This window comes from Pyrus communis, chromosome 9 (genome assembly GCF_963583255.1).
Source record: "Pyrus communis chromosome 9, drPyrComm1.1, whole genome shotgun sequence".
NCBI lineage: Eukaryota > Viridiplantae > Streptophyta > Magnoliopsida > Rosales > Rosaceae > Pyrus > Pyrus communis.
This window is the reverse complement of record NC_084811.1, coordinates 7,100,168-7,116,352: the sequence shown is the minus strand read 5'-3', so window position 1 is coordinate 7,116,352 and position 16,185 is coordinate 7,100,168. Positions and strand designations below refer to the sequence as shown.

The 16,185-nt window shown below is 38.4% G+C and overlaps 3 protein-coding genes across 3 annotated transcripts; all 3 read left to right on the top strand.

Annotated features, from left to right (window-relative positions):
• Nucleotides 1–1,704: 1,704 nt before the first annotated feature.
• On the top strand, nt 1,705–5,914 carry LOC137745724 (neutral ceramidase 2-like). Its single transcript, XM_068485727.1, has 10 exons — nt 1,705–1,920; nt 2,199–2,535; nt 2,937–3,145; nt 3,227–3,580; nt 3,658–3,922; nt 4,009–4,273; nt 4,374–4,499; nt 4,685–4,748; nt 4,840–5,009; nt 5,152–5,914. The coding sequence occupies exons 2-10, from the start codon at nt 2,222–2,224 to the stop codon at nt 5,701–5,703; spliced, it is 2,319 nt and encodes a 772-aa protein (XP_068341828.1). The 5' UTR covers nt 1,705–1,920; nt 2,199–2,221; the 3' UTR covers nt 5,704–5,914.
• A 391-nt stretch (nt 5,915–6,305) lies between these two features.
• Nucleotides 6,306–8,197, top strand: LOC137745726 (probable sugar phosphate/phosphate translocator At3g11320). Its single transcript, XM_068485728.1, has 4 exons — nt 6,306–6,835; nt 7,343–7,446; nt 7,544–7,772; nt 8,039–8,197. Exons 1-4 carry the CDS (start codon nt 6,389–6,391, stop codon nt 8,195–8,197), a joined length of 939 nt encoding a protein of 312 aa, XP_068341829.1. The 5' UTR covers nt 6,306–6,388.
• A 1,892-nt stretch (nt 8,198–10,089) lies between these two features.
• Nucleotides 10,090–13,809, top strand: LOC137745301 (E3 ubiquitin-protein ligase HAKAI homolog). Its single transcript, XM_068485233.1, has 5 exons — nt 10,090–10,214; nt 10,310–10,400; nt 11,063–11,427; nt 11,589–11,647; nt 12,531–13,809. The coding sequence occupies exons 3-5, from the start codon at nt 11,173–11,175 to the stop codon at nt 13,642–13,644; spliced, it is 1,428 nt and encodes a 475-aa protein (XP_068341334.1). The 5' UTR covers nt 10,090–10,214; nt 10,310–10,400; nt 11,063–11,172; the 3' UTR covers nt 13,645–13,809.
• Nucleotides 13,810–16,185: the final 2,376 nt, after the last annotated feature.

The following is a 16,185-nucleotide window of genomic DNA, read 5'->3' as shown; positions in this document are numbered from 1 at the left end:
CATAAAATTTATATGCGACTGTTTGGGTCTGTTTCGGATGGTGTGTTTTGAGAAGCTATGAGTTTTGATTCGGTCATTGAATACCTCTTGTATTAGTTGATCCCACTGCGTAAAGCCTTCGTTAGGCTTCTCTGTTTTCCACCGCCATTGTGGCGATGATGAGCCTAGCAAATGTGTTGATAGTGCGTCCGCGACTCCGGGCAGAAATTTCTCTCTTGGAAAAACAATGGAGATTCGCATTGCATATGATGCAAATCGCTAGGGGAGGGATCGTGTAACCGGAATTTGAACATAAGTTCTGTTTTACTTTGGAAAGAATCAACAGGAGAGGGTTAGGAGGACGGGAATTTGAACTTAAAATCTCTTTTGACGTTGGAAGGAAAAGTATCACTATAACTACATCAATGTAAATTGCATGGTTAGAGGTTAGAACTGCCAAAGATTTTTCCTGTTTCAGAAAGAGTTTTAGTTAGAACAACCTTTGCTGTCTCGAATTTTAATGTTGTAAAGTTGAGGATGTTCCTACAAAGGTAAAGCGGTGTCTCAAGGGTGGAGAAATTTTTTAGTGTCCAGAATGTGGCTCGATATATACCAAGTAGAGTATTTATCATAAATGATCAAAATTTATTACTCAATTTCATAAATGTCAATTTTTGAAAATGAATTCAAATTTAGCCGAAATTACACTCGAAAAGACTCAAATACCCTGAAAATAAAAAACAATATAAACCTAAGTCTAAACCCTCTGAGACAAAAGTATGCACTTTTGCCGATTCATTCACCAACAACAAAACATGCAACTTTTGTAAGCTGATGAATGGATATGGATTCACTGAGTAAAAATTATTATCGGTGTATATGAACGATGAACCTATTAATTGTAATCGTAGTTTTCTTTAATTCTAGCAAAGAATTAAAGTTTCCTTTGATCCAATACCCACCTATACCACATACAAAGCAACTGAATTTTATGGTTTATCACCGGAAAAATTGTTGGCAACTGGATTCCATGAAGATGATTCAATTTTGGTGGAACGAAAATTAAGAAAACCCACATCAATGACAACTCATATAGGATTCAAAGGTTAGAATAATTAAATGAAATCATCGGTAAAACAAGCCAAAGAGCTCCAATCAAAATCCTATGGCAGTTTCTTTAGAATTCAAAGGTTTTAGTCAAATTACCCCTACCAAGTTGGGGGAATTAGAACCCATGAAAGAGGAGGTGGCCATTGTTAGTATTTTAAGATATTTCCATGGTGTTGATGCTTACTTTCCAGTAGTCAAGTTAGTGTTCCTTGGTGACAACTAAATAGTATGGGAACTTAAAGGATTTTTGTTGTAGTGTAATTTGGTTCTAAAGTTTTGGGCATTAAAGTCTATTCAAGCACATTTTTTGTTATTGATAGTTTTTATAAAAATGGACATTTTTGAAATTGAGGGATAAGTTTTGGCTATATATGATAAAATCTTTACCAAGTATCATAATACAAATGGTTGAATTTTTTTTTTTCAAGGATCAAATTAATTGTACTGTGATATTTGATGTACCGAGCTGTATTCCGGTAAAAATTTCTCTCCATGGTGTGGGGAATGGTAGGTAAGCTCAGTGACTTAGTGACTCAGTGCCCCCTATCCTCCCACATCACCTCCTCCACCAATATTACGCGTTCACATTAATCTGTGAGAAATATCTTCGACTTTGCAATCATGTCCTCTACCAATAAAACAAAACTGGCACAAATCTTTCCAACCTTTTCACACTCCCCAAATCCCCACCCATTTTCAGAAACACGACGACGACATACGCGTACACATCGTCAAAATTTGGGCACTCCCCTAGCCGATCCCACTGAGTATCGCCTCCTTGGTGGTTTTTTGCAGTATCTGTCTCTCACTCGTTCGGATCTTGCCTATGCGGTTAGTCACGTTACTCAGTTCATGCATCCCCTACGAATACTCATCTTATAACTGCCAAACAACGATTATTAACGCTCCAAAAAACTCATGTCGCATTGATCCGCCTTCGTTTGTCGGCTCAACTACTTCTGTTTTATGGCTTTGTACTAATCACAAATTTCTTTCTTTTTCATTGACCCCACTGCCCACATGACAGCAAGAAGCTTAACACTCATAAAAGCACTCAATACACTTTTCTTTTCTTTCCAAAGTTTAAATCTTTCTTTCCCACTTCGCAGTTCACAGGGACAAGGCATATGAGATGATGTTCATAGTTTTTCTGCTGTTCTCGCTGCACAATGGCGAAGCAGCGTCTTCGTCGTCTTCTTCTTCCTCGGCTTCGAATTATTTAATCGGCCTCGGAAGCCATGACATAACAGGGCCTGCTGCCGATGTGAACATGATGGGATACGCAAATGCAGAGCAGATTGCTTCTGGGATTCACTTCCGGCTTCGAGCTCGCGCGTTTATTGTGGCGGAACAACAACAGGGGAATCGTGTGGTGTTTGTGAATCTGGATGCATGCATGGGCTCCCAAATTGTGACAATTAAAGTGCTTGAGAGATTGAAAGCAAGGTACACATACACAACCCTCCTGCTAATGTTTTTTTCTCATTTGTTTGAAGGTTTGATTTTTCTTACTGGGTTTCACTAAAATTGCTCCCTATAAGCATATATTAGGGAATCATAAAAATACAGCCTATGGAAAATGAGCTTATTTGTGACTGTTTTCAGAACGGTTAAAAGCACCAAAAACGCTTTTGACTGCGTTTAGAATAAAGCTAAATGCTTCAAGGCCTTAGAAGCGTTTTTAGGAAACCAAGTTCTCTTTAGAAAGTACTTTCATGACTTTATTTTAGAAAATTTTGACGTATTTCTAATAAACGCACTTTAAGCAAAAGCGCTTATGAGTAGAAGAATGGCGTTTATATACAATTTAGTGTGTATGTTACTCTATTTCATTTTGTGCAATCAAGGTATGGGGACCTTTACACAGAGAAGAATGTGGCAATTAGCGGGATTCACACTCATGCAGGGCCTGGGGGCTACCTTCAGTATGTTGTGTATATTGTGACTTCTCTTGGGTTTGTAAGACAATCATTTGATGTTCTTGTTGATGGCATTGAGAAAACCATTATTCAAGCTCACGAGAATCTCCGTCCCGGTTCAATTTTTGTGAATAAAGGTAAGGAATTTCACTCATAATTTCTGTAGTCTTGTTACCATTTTGTGATGCTATTTTAAATCTTTTGTCATGGTTTTATAGGAGAGCTCTTAGATGCTGGTGTTAACCGCAGTCCAAGCGCATATCTCAACAATCCTGCAGACGAGAGGAGAAAATACAAGTATGATGTTGATAAAGATATGACACTCATAAAATTTGAAGATGACGAGTGGGGCGCTATAGGTAGCTTTAACTGGTTTGCAACTCATGGAACTTCCATGAGTCGTACAAACTCATTGATAAGCGGAGATAACAAAGGAGCTGCAGCACGATTCATGGAGGACTGGTTTGAACAGAAAGGTGTTAAAGGTTTCGATGGCCTATTTGCCAATAGATCAGATACTGGCAGAATCCCCAGAAGAGTCTCAACCCTAGTTCCTAACGATGATGCGAAAGGTAAGTGAAATTTTTTTTGTCCATGATTTAGTGTAGACTGTTCGGCTTTCTAATAACAAATGGTATGTACGTAACAGGCAATGAGTTGATGACACTCGCCGCCTCCTTTCAACCTTATAAAGGACAACCTGTGACAAGGCTTTCAAGTTCTGCAAGACGGGTTAGGAATGCTTTGAGGAAGGCGGAAAAGCCTGAATTTGTATCTGCATTCTGTCAATCAAATTGTGGCGATGTAAGCCCAAATGTTCTTGGTGCATTCTGCACAGACACAGGACTTCCGTGTGATTTCTATCACAGTACCTGCAATGGCAGAAATGAATTGTGCTATGGCCGGGGACCAGGGTACATGTTTCTACAATCTCCCTCAGATTCATATAATGGTGAAACATCATACCTATGCCGTTTTGAACAATTTCTTCATTTGGCAGTTCCGATGAATTTGAGAGTACTCGCATAATTGGTGAAAGGCAATTCAGAAAAGCTGTGGAACTGTTTGACAAAGCAACTGAGAAGCTCAAGGGGAAGGTTGGATACCAACATGCATACATAGATTTTTCCAGCCTTGAGGTCTCAGTTCCGAAAGTTGGAGGGGCTGAGGTAGTGAAAACGTGCCCCGCTGCCATGGGGTTTGCCTTTGCTGCAGGAACCACTGATGGCCCTGGAGCTTTCGATTTCAAGCAGGGCGATGACCAGGTAAGAATTATCTGGAGCAAGTTTGTGCCTTCTTTACATAAATCTTGATTGGTTAAGCAACTCAACTTTGCCATGATTGTTTTCTTTCATGCTTCTGTAGGGTAATGCATTCTGGAGATTGGTAAGGAACGTGCTGAAGGCACCAGACCAGGAGCAAATCAATTGCCAGAGTCCGAAGCCTATTCTGCTTGACACTGGGGAGATGAAGGAACCATATGATTGGGCGGTATGTATATGTAGCTTTTTTACTGGCTCCATGCCAGATTTGTGATGCTGTTAGCGGAATAACTTATGGTGCAAGGCATTACAATTTGAATAATTTCTACGGTGTAAATGTAATATCAGAAGATAAATTTTTTGTCCGAAATTTTTAATTGGCACTGATGAAAATATGTCTAACTACATCTGCAGCCCTCAATACTACCGGTTCAAATTTTACGAATTGGACAGCTTGTCATTCTCTGTGTACCTGGAGGTACAACCAAACCTATTGTATCGTGTTTACACCCTTCGCGCCATTATTGTTCCTCAACGTAGTAAACTAACCTAGATATCCGTTTCTTCAGAATTTACAACCATGGCTGGAAGGCGCCTCCGCGATGCTGTCAAAGGGGTCCTTATCTCCGGAGGTAGGAAAGAATTTGACAACAATGTCCATATAGTCATTGCAGGGCTAACAAATACATATTCACAGTATGTTACCACCTTCGAGGAGTACAAAGTGCAGAGATACGAGGTTCGATTCACTCATCCCTCAACTTTTGTGGTTTGTTCATTCTGTAATTTATCATGTCTTCCAAAATTAGGAACATAATGAACAGAATGGAGTGTTACATTCCCAGAAGAAACACGAATTCTGATTTTTTTTCACTTTTAAGGGAGCCTCCACGCTTTACGGACCACACACACTTGAAGCGTACATCCAAGAATTCAAGAAACTAGCTGCAGCTCTCGTCAATGGCCAAACTGTCGAACCAGGTCCACAGCCACCAGACCTCCTCGACAAGCAAATCAGCTTACTAGCACCAGTTGTCCTGGACGCCACCCCTCTTGGTGTTAATTTTGGGGATGTTAAAACCGACGTACCTCTGGATTCCACCTTCAAGAGAGGCAACACGGTTGCAGTCACCTTCTGGTCTGCTTGCCCAAGGAATGACCTCCTGACAGAAGGCACATTTGCATTGGTTGAGATTCTACAGAACGACAAAAAGACATGGGTTCCGGCCTATGATGATGATGATTTTTGCTTGAAGTTTAAGTGGTCACGGCCTGCAAAACTTAGCCCTCAGAGCTACGCAACTATTGATTGGAGGATACCGGAAAATGCAGCTTTCGGTGTCTACAGGATTAGCCATTTTGGTGCCTCTAAGAATTTACTCGGGTCCATTCGCCATTTCACAGGTTCTTCAAGTGCTTTTGTAGTAGCTTAGGCAGTTGGACATGCTGCACGAATGCACACTACCAACATTTTAAATTATGTACCGACGCTCCCCACAAGGCTTATTTGTATTGTTGCACTCCGTGCAGAGTGTAGCAGTAGACCGAGGCAGGTGAATAGTTCTTCTCTGCTATATCTAACGTCTTAAGTCAAAGGAGAAATTACAGATTAGTGAAGATTAACGAACTAACGATGCTTTGCCCAACACTAATTACCACCAAACGACACAAGTCCAACCGAAAACCAAACCAAAGTTGCCGGCCTAACGTTGTCTTAACGGAATATGCGACGCCGGCAGTCGACATCTTAATCGCAATCATCAGTTAATTACAACGTAATCAACATCCCTCTCTGATTCCTTCACTGTCTCCGCTTATTCAAAAGGTGCGCGCATTTTGTCCCACTCCAATATTTCAACAATTCAAAGCTGACAATTACCTGAAAAAAAATATTTAAAGGAAACCAACTACATGATTATCACGCGCAACCCCAACCGTCCGATGAAAGAAACAGCAAACGCTCTCACCATTTGTGGGCCCCGCCAAACCATAAAACCGGCATCACCCGTTGACTGTTACCACAACGTATAACTAAAGCTTGCGCCTTACATCCTCTTCGCACTCTTCGATTCCATTCGATTTGGTTTGATTAGATTCTATTCGATTGATTCATATTCGATGACGATGTCTGCGCCGATCGAATGGACGACGGTCTGGATGGTCGCCGCCTGGTACGGCTCCAACATCGGCGTCCTGCTTCTAAACAAGTACCTGCTCACGAACTACGGGTTCAGGTTTCCGATTTTTCTGACGCTCTGCCACATGACGGCGTGTTCGGTGTTCAGCTACGTCGCCATAGCTGTGATGAAGGTGGCCCTACTGCAGAGCCTGAAGTCAAAGGTTCAGTTCGCCAAGATCGCCGGGCTCAGTGTCGTTTTCTGCTTCTCCGTCGTTTGCGGTAACGTGTCGTTGAGGTACATTCCCGTGTCGTTTAATCAGGCCGTCAGCTCCACCACCCCGTTTTTCACCGCCGTTTTTGCTTTCTTGATCATCAAGAAGAGGGAGGCTTGGCTTACTTATGCCGCCCTCATTCCTGTCGTTGCAGGTGTCATCGTTGCTAGTGGGGTAATCTAATCTTTCTCCTTTTTTTCTTCATCTATGTTCTTTTCTGATAAGACCGTCTAACAAATATGTTATGTTATACGACTGTTACTATGATATGTGAATATAAATCTTATAATTCAAAAATATAACATAGTAGACTTTCTAACAGCGTGACATCTAAACTATATATGGAATATCGTATCATTGCATAGGATGAGAGTGTATCCTTTTCTTCCCTCCTATTGTGTGGTATAGGAGACTACTTATGTTCTATCCATAGCGCATGCTTGAAATTGGTTTTAGAATGGGTAAAAGTGCTTTTAGATCACCGAGAGCACTTGTGATAGCACTAGATAGAAGAAGTTAAAAGTGCTTACGGGTTAGAAAAACACATGAGAGTTTCAGGAAGAACTTGGATTTTTATAAAAATTTCGACGTGATTCTGATAGATGCGTTTCATACCAACTACAACTAAATTTTATTTGAAGAGGTATCATCTGTTTCATACCGACTTTCACATGGTTGCAGGGCGAACCAAGCTTCCAATTTTTCGGGTTTATTATGTGTATTACAGCTACATCTGCAAGGGCATTCAAATCGGTTCTTCAACAAATTTTGCTTTCCTCTGACGGGTGACTTTTTCTTCGATTCATTTTTGCTGTCTCAATTGTTTTTGTGGTATACAAGTCAAGGACTAGACTTAACGATTCATACTTTATTGTTTTCCAGGGAAAAACTGGACTCTATGAACCTGCTGTTGTACATGGCACCATTAGCCGTGGCGTTCTTACTTCCTGCAACACTGTTGATGGAGAAAAATGTGGTTGGAACAACAATCGAACTTGCTCGAAAAGATATCAAACTTATTTGGTACCTGTTCTTCAATTCTTCAATGGCTTATTTTGTTAACTTGACCAATTTCTTGGTCACCAAGCATACAAGCGCTTTGACCCTTCAGGTAATAATTGTGTTCACACAATGACATATTTTAGTAATCTCCTTCTGCACAAGACGGGAGAAACTTGCACTCAAACAAAATTGTCAAGGTGGCGGTATCTTAGACCTATCATGTGACGCCGTTATGCCTTAACTTGCCCACTTAGTATCGTGTTATTGATTTGAGATACTGTCACTTTAACGTCTTATTTGCATGTAAATTATTTCTTCATTCAGAGAGATAGGGTTTTTAATTTTGACTATATAATTGGTCTTTCTTAAAAACAGGTGCTGGGGAATGCAAAAGGGGCAGTTGCTGTGGTGGTTTCAGTTTTGATATTTAAAAATCCAGTGTCATTCATGGGGATGGCGGGTTATGCACTCACTGTCCTTGGAGTTATTTTGTACAGTGAAGCCAAGAAGAGGTATAGTCGAAGCCATCTCTAGGGAAAATGTTTGGGGGCCAATGCACCTTTTTGTGGAGAGATTTTTTAATGTGACGGGAATGCAGGGTGGTACATCACGTTTTTCTATATAAATGGTAAGATTCTTGTGTTAAAAAAGTAATAACGTAAAAAATAACATTTCCTACCACTTATATAATAATACGTAGTGTACCACTCGCGTTATGACTACAAGGAAAAATTTCTCCTTTTTGTGCCCACTTTCATCTTCTTTTTTGTCCATGCCCAATGCGCTTGCGGTGATTCGAACTTAGAAATATAGAATCTTTTTCGACATTTGAAAGAGAAGTACCATTAGTTCAATATATAGTGTACACTTTTGTCGGTATTGTTTGCAAATTGTAAAATAAACTCTTTCCGAGAAATGAAAAATAGCTCGATTGCAGTTAATCAGTAGCAATATGCAGGTGGTATGAAAAACTATTGATTTTCACTTTGTTTGGGGCAGTGTTTGCTCAAATACGTTTCGAAATTAACGTTACAATGATTAACTGATCATACGACCAGTGGAAACAAAAGATGTATGTGTGTATCTATTTTTCTATTTAAAATGGTAAGAATAACGAATGTTCACCATAAATGGCGAAGTCATGAATTGTGAAGGGCGAAATATAAAAGGATAGAAGTTTTTGACTTCTTTTTGTCGTGCTCCATAAAAACACATTCGGTTGCGAAAACTCGTCAAACACTTTCACAATCTTGTCCGTTTCTCTGCATTTGGAATACAATTCAATCAATGCATACACACAAACACATTCAATGCAACCTCGTCATGCTTCTTCATACATATTATTTTCATATGTGAGTACATTAACCTTGCACATGCCATCAGAGCAATGAGAGTAGTGAAATTATTGAGCTTTTCATCATTGCTTTTTGACTCATCATGTTATGGAAGAGATACAAGGTATCTTCCCATCGATCTCTACAATAGCTTATGAGCATGGCATTCAAAAGAGAGAGACACTTAAGTGGGGTGTTTCATTAAACACCTTGCGGGTATGACTGATTGACTCATAGAATTTATAAGTATGCATATTGGGCTCTATTCGCTCACTCAATATTGCATTAAAATACCTCTTGGGCATCATATACTGGTTGTGGCACATAATGGCCTTAAATAGAGTCTCATAGGACTTGAAACTTCTCTACACACACAGTTCCTTTATACTACCAAACAACTTAACAGACTTTTGAATACTTATAGCCTCATCGTAGTGCTCCTTAACGACACTGTTCTATGTTTTTTTTTATCATAGACCAAAACAACTTTGTTTTGGCTTGCGTATTAAAAAAATAAAACACAGAAGAAGTAATGAAGCATAAAACACAGAAAGTAACGAAGTAGTGCAGCAGATTCAACAATAATTCAAAGGACCAAAAGGGTGAAATCCTCACTCTCAATGACGATTTTCAGTAATCGAAGAAGCGGCCACCCCTCCTTATCCTCATGTAGCTTCACCATGTTCACAGTCAAAATTCCTCAAATAAGCCGTGTGTTGGATTATCTAGCGCGATTTGCACCCACACATTGTTATTTGTATACTACTGCACTCAGCACCTCATCTTAAGATTCAAAGTTATTTCCCCTATAGTATCACTAGTGAAAAAAGTTACGTCATCACAATTAAGCACAAGTTCGTATACTTCTCGTATTAAGTGAGTTGAACTTGAGACCAGTTATCTTGTTTTTTGAAAAAATAAAAATAAAAAAGTGAGTTGAACTTGAGACCTCCTTCCACTTAAACCTTGACTCCTTTTTTTTTTTTTTTCCCAAATAGAACCTTAAATTTATTTATTTTAATTTTTCGTTAAAAAACCAAAAGCCCACACCAGCCCTCAAGTGGATCAGCCCAATAACGAACCCAAGAAACCAAACCAGTAAACCAGTCTCCTCCTTCTTCCAAATCTGAGCCCCTCGTCCCGTAACCCACCCGCCAATCAACACAATTTCAGAGTTTCTTCTTCTTCTTCCGCCGATTTTCCCCAATTCAGTTCAGGTATTGCTTAAATTTTTTTATTTATTTTTTTCTTAATCCCACATAATTTAATATCTAATTACTAATTCACTTCAATTTCTATCGGATTGTATTAGGGCTTGCGGCGGTAACTGAATACCATACCCTTTTCAGACTTGGGTTGCTCGAGCTTACGACCGCCGACGACGTTGTAACGAAGAATTTCCGGTAAGTCTATTTGCTCGTCCCGATCAGTCCAGAGAAAATTGGAAATTTGAGATTCTTTGGAATGCAATACCAGCTTCTAATTGCATCCTGAATTGGATTCAATGGAACCAAACCGAGATTTCATGCTGCAAATTCCAATTTTTAGGATCACCTGCTTAGTTTAATTCCTGATTGATACAGAGTTTCGAGAGAACATGTGAAAATTCAACTTGTTGGTATTACTTTTTTTTGTAGCACCCACCTGAACCTTGTAGATTAGCTTATCGCAGTTAGAATTTTTTCAGGTCAACCTTCGTTTTATTCAATGATGTTCTGCCTGTGTGGTTTCTGTGTTTGGTTCTTACAACTTAGGAATACCTTGTGGCTGACTGCTTACCTCTAGATTCGTCTTTTGCTTGTGTAGATTTGTGGATAAGCTATAGTCTTTGCGCCTTCTCGTGTCTGTCTGTTATCAGTCTTCGATAATTTCCTTAATTCTGGTCATAGACATGCGAAATAAAAACGCTAATATCGAACCAAATTCTGGTCAATCTAGTTTTAATTTTCAATCCCAGATAAATGCATCAGTGCTTATACATCAATTGCCATCCATGTGTAAGTGCATAATACACTCTTTTAAATAACCCCAATATGAGGACTTATCATTTTCAATTCATCTACAGGAGAAGATATTCAGTCTCGTAATTGTATACTGAAGTGGAAATTGTAAGCGTGCTATAGTAAGTCGCAAACTTTATACATCGATTAGAAGAGGGTAACAGTATAGTGAAAGATGCTTCAGATCCGGCTTAAGAGTGTTACACCACCAGAGGGTGCCGCAGGGGCAAAACACTTGGCAGAAGAGACTGTGACTGTCGCATGCCCTGACCACCTTGTCCTTGCTGATCTTCCTGTGGCAAAGGGCATTGGTGCAGCAACCACCACTACTCTTGTCAAGTCTGTAGGCCGCAGGTCTCGTCGGCAGCTTGGAGAACGTGTCCACTTTTGTGTTAGCTGCGATTTTCCAATTGCTATCTATGGACGCCTGGTACGGACCAACTAAATATGTCTTTCCATATCTTCGAGTTGCTTTCCCTTTAAATTTTTCCCTCCTTGTATTGGGTTTCAATATGGTCTTGGTGTTATTTTCATAACTTGAGCCTCATACCTTTAGACGCTGGGGAAATTAACTAGCTTGTGTTCTTGCAGAGCCCTTGTGAGCATGCCTTTTGTCTGGATTGTGCTAGGAGTTACTCAATATGCTATCTGTAAGATTTCTGAACTTTACATGTGTTCCTTTTCTTTCGCCTAGTGAAGGAGCAGAAGGGTTTTCTTGGGCTTGCATGTGTACTTTTATTATTTAGAGGAGGGCTAACCCAAGGGATTTAAATTGAGGGATAAAACACTATAAGGCTAAACTTGTTAGGAATTGGCTCGTCAATGGTTGTGTCCTATTTTATTTAGGATTCTTTTAGGAAAGCGAAAGGTGCACATATTCTTGTCCTACAAGGATTAGGAAAGAATTAAGTTTTCTTGAACTATTAGATTAGGAATCTTAAAGCAGAAACGGAATAGGAATGTGAGTAATAGAATAGGAAAATAAATCAGAAAATAGGCATGTAAACTGCACCCTGTACCTATAAATAGGGTGCGGCAAGGGGCAGAGAAACAAAAAGAAAATAGAGACAGCTGAGAGAAGTCAGAGGGATTTGTTCTTGGGAACTTTAATGAAAAACCACATTTTTACACTAAAAAGTCAATCCTGGTACTATTCACTTTACCCTTTATTTTGTCCTTATCGTTAAAACTCAAAGTTTTCAAGCCCTTTTCATTAGTTTTCCTTTTGTTCTAGGGTTTACAAAAGCACTGTATGCTCTATTATCAATTCAAAGAAGTCGTGTTTTCTCTACTTAAGACAAATCACAACTGGACTTAGGCAAAAGTTGTCTCGAACCAGTATAAATCTTGTGTGTTTGTAGTTATTTTCTATTTGCTAAGTTTAGTCTACTGCGATATATATCAAAGAACAAGTTCCATGGGGAGATGAAAATCTAATAAAATTTGCATCAATAAATTATTGATTACCACCATGCATAGGATTTAGTTGATGAATGATTTGAACATCTAACTTTCATGATTTATGTTTCACAGTTGCGATGAACGCATCCAGAAGATTCAGACAATCAAAATGATGGAGGGGATCTTCATTTGTGCAGCACCTCACTGTCTGAAATCTTTTCTGAAGAGGGGTGAATTTGAATCTCATATTCACGAGAACCATGCATACCTTCTTCAGCTAAATGGAGACAAAATGGATGGAAATGAATCAGAATCTCAAAATATCAAACAATGTACAGTATCTGAATCCACTGCTCGTGCTCCATCAAGGCCAGTATTTTCCCCTGGTTCAAATTCTCAGCTCCATGACCGTGAGGACAAAGCTCGGCTTCAACAGTCTAGAGAACAATCACTTCCAAGGCCAGTCATGCAGCCCAACCCAGCCCCAGCTTTTGGGCAAGTTCAGAATAACCCACCAGACCCCAGTCAGCCCCCAGGCTTTGACAGGCCTGCTCCCCACAATCTCTTCCATCGACAAAGCTATGATTCAATGGGTGCTCCAATGCAGGAATCTGGCCAGTTTTCCGATAAGCAGCAAGGAATTTTATCTGAGACTCCCTTTTCTGAATATCCACCCATGCATTCCATTCTGCCCCCCAATTATGAAATTCCTGTTAATTCCAGTCAAATGAGGATGCCCCTTCCATATGGCTTTCCTTTTCCCAGTGATGGATCCCAACAATTTTATGGTGCTCCCTATGAGATGGCACGACAGGATTCAGCCCCAGATGTTGGACCAGAACAGGGGTCGTTACTGGGTTTCGCCCCAGGTTCAGTTGGGAACATGAATTTTCCAGCTAGTTATCCACAGTCTTGGAATGCAGGACAGGCTGGTGTTCCTTTTGAAGCTTCAACAGGGGGTCAAGGAAATACAGATGGTTTCTCTAACTCTGCAGAGTCTCAAGGAAAAGCTGCATTTTACCAAGGAGAATATGGACGGAATCCTGGGGGTTTGCCCTTCAATTCTCCGCAAATGACCAACAAAGCAATGGAAGCAGTGCAGGGTGGTAACACTATGGATCCTAGGGACGGCAAAGGTGTTTTAGCAGCACAGCCCATGTCACTTCCTCCGCCGCCTCCACCCCCACATCACATGTCCCAACTCAAACGTAAGTTTTATCAAGGCGATACTGGACGAGACGGATAGGGCTAGGTCTGGAAACATGACTACCCCCTGATGGATGGTGGTGGCCATGTCCAGAAAAGATTAATTTTTGTAATTTTTCCCTTTTTTTCCCTCCCTGTTACTGGTTGCTGTTATATTGGTCCAAGGTTCTCTCTGAGTACTTGTATTTCCATGCTTCCGGTTAAACTTTTTGTTCCAATTTTTAATAGTTTGCACGTGTCGAATTTAAAAATGAAGACAATACATGTATAGCCGTTTTAGAGGTATGCGGAAATCATTTCTCCTTAATGCTGCTTTTGACGGTAGTATTTTAAAATATTTCTCAAAAAGGGGAAAAGACGAAAATATCATTTTGAATGGGATAAAAAAGGACAAAATGTTTGGATTGGAAATGGAATATAAGTGCAGATAACAACTGGATTGACACGAACACCACAAAAGATATAAATAGTTAACACAACTCGATTACCATCGTTACATGCAACCATGCAAGAGTGGAGTTATTATATATAGGGAAATTGCTAAAATGATCATTTGGCAACTCTCAGTTGCTGATATTATCAATTTTTATTTTTGTCCTCGATGTTCGATCAACGTCGTTGATTTTTCATTTTGATCATTTTAGCCAATCTCGCTCACGGAACCAAAAGGTTAATAATAATAATAATAATGCTATGTACGTAAGAATGTGTTACAGAAAATTAAAAATTCAACTCAAAAACTTAAAATGAATCTAGGAAGGTCTCTTTAAGAATGTCAAGCGAGATATTTAGTCAGGGCGAGTCATTTCTAATTCTATTAAATCTAGTCTCTGTGAGTGACAAACGCGAGACTACATTAACCCTTAGTCCAACCAAATTTAATGAAGACTAGTGATGACAAACATACGCGTCCTAGAGAATTTGCACGAAGTGGTATTTTGGGAAGCAACAAAATATTGATGGTATTTTTGTATGACAACATGAGAGGTAAGTAAAAGGAATTCGATAAACTACCCTCTTACATTAATCAAATTCTTGAATTTGTGGTGTGCAATTCCAAATTTAACGGTATTTCATTACGGATTTTTATTCTTTACTGATAAAAAAATGAGGGAGAAAAGACTTATTTACTTTCTTTTTATGTTTACTAATTAATAAAACACTCATTGTCAATCAAAATCCTATGAAATTACCAGTTTAACCCTCTAATTAAAACATAACATGAATAAGAAATATGAGGTAGAAATATAATTTCACACAACCAAATTTTGCTGTTTTTTTTAAAGCCTCACATACATGCAATCCTAACATATCTCTAATTAAAAAAATTAAAATAAAATAAAAAATTTCCTCACTCCCACATTCTCTATCACTTTCTTCGTCTCTCCTTCTATTTCAAAAACAAAAATAAAAAATTTTCTCATACATTTTATGTGTGCCCATATGTTAGTTTATATAACTCATAAATAATTATGTCCTAAATTTTTTGGGTTTATATAGGAAAAGACTTATTACCCGATAGGTTTAACTGTAATCAATCAATTAACCCTCAGATTATCCTGTCCTCGAATTGTTGGAAGTAATTTGCTCTAGTGGCAGATCACAGACAAATGCTTATAGCGTTAATTACGTGTTTTCGATATATAAAAAGCGCGTATATCTAGGCTTAACAACCACGGCTCGGCTCATTGCCGCAAGAAAAAGTGATTTAGCCACTACAATACCGCCTCTAAGCGTAAGTGATTCCAACTCCGAATTTCTAAAATTTCCGATTTGAACATCGAATTTCTGTCGAATTGTACACTTTTCGTTTTCAAAAATTTAGTGGAATTCGTTGATTTCGTTTAAAGTATGTTTGGAAGAGGAAAATAAATTTGAAATTTAGATAAAAATTAGAATTTATAAATTGATACGCACCAATTTTCTTATTTAGATTCTAAATATAGAAATTTAGAATTTTTCACATGAAAAAAAAAACTTGGAATTTAGGATTTGTAATTCCCAAATTTAAATTTCATGTAAATAGGTGTAATTTCTTAATTGCTATGATTGAGAGTTTAAAAATAATAAATTTTGTATTCAATTTCATTGTTCTTTTACATTATGTTTGAACGAGGGAAATGAACTTGAAATTTGAGTAAAAGTCAAAATTTATAAATTTACATGTACAAATTCTCTTGTTTTGGAGTCATAAATATAAAAATTTAGAATTTCTGTTTGGAAAAATAAAATAAAATTTGGGACCTCAAATTCCCAACTTTAAATTTCATATAAATAAGTGTCATTTCCTAATTTTTATGATTGAAAGTTTAAAGATAATAAATTTTGTATCCAATTTTATTGTTCTTTTAGGTGAACTAAACAAAAAAATTTACAAATTCTAAAAAATAAAATTTCGTTATTTCAATTTTCGTCATTTTTAAATTCGTTGGTAATCTTAAATTTTTCCACCCTAACATTAGGTTAACCAGACAAGAAAATTCGTAAATTCTAAAATATAAAATTCAGTCATTTTAATTTCTATCATTTAAAAATTCATTCGTAGTATTAAATTTCTTCGTCCAAATATAGTATTAGGATC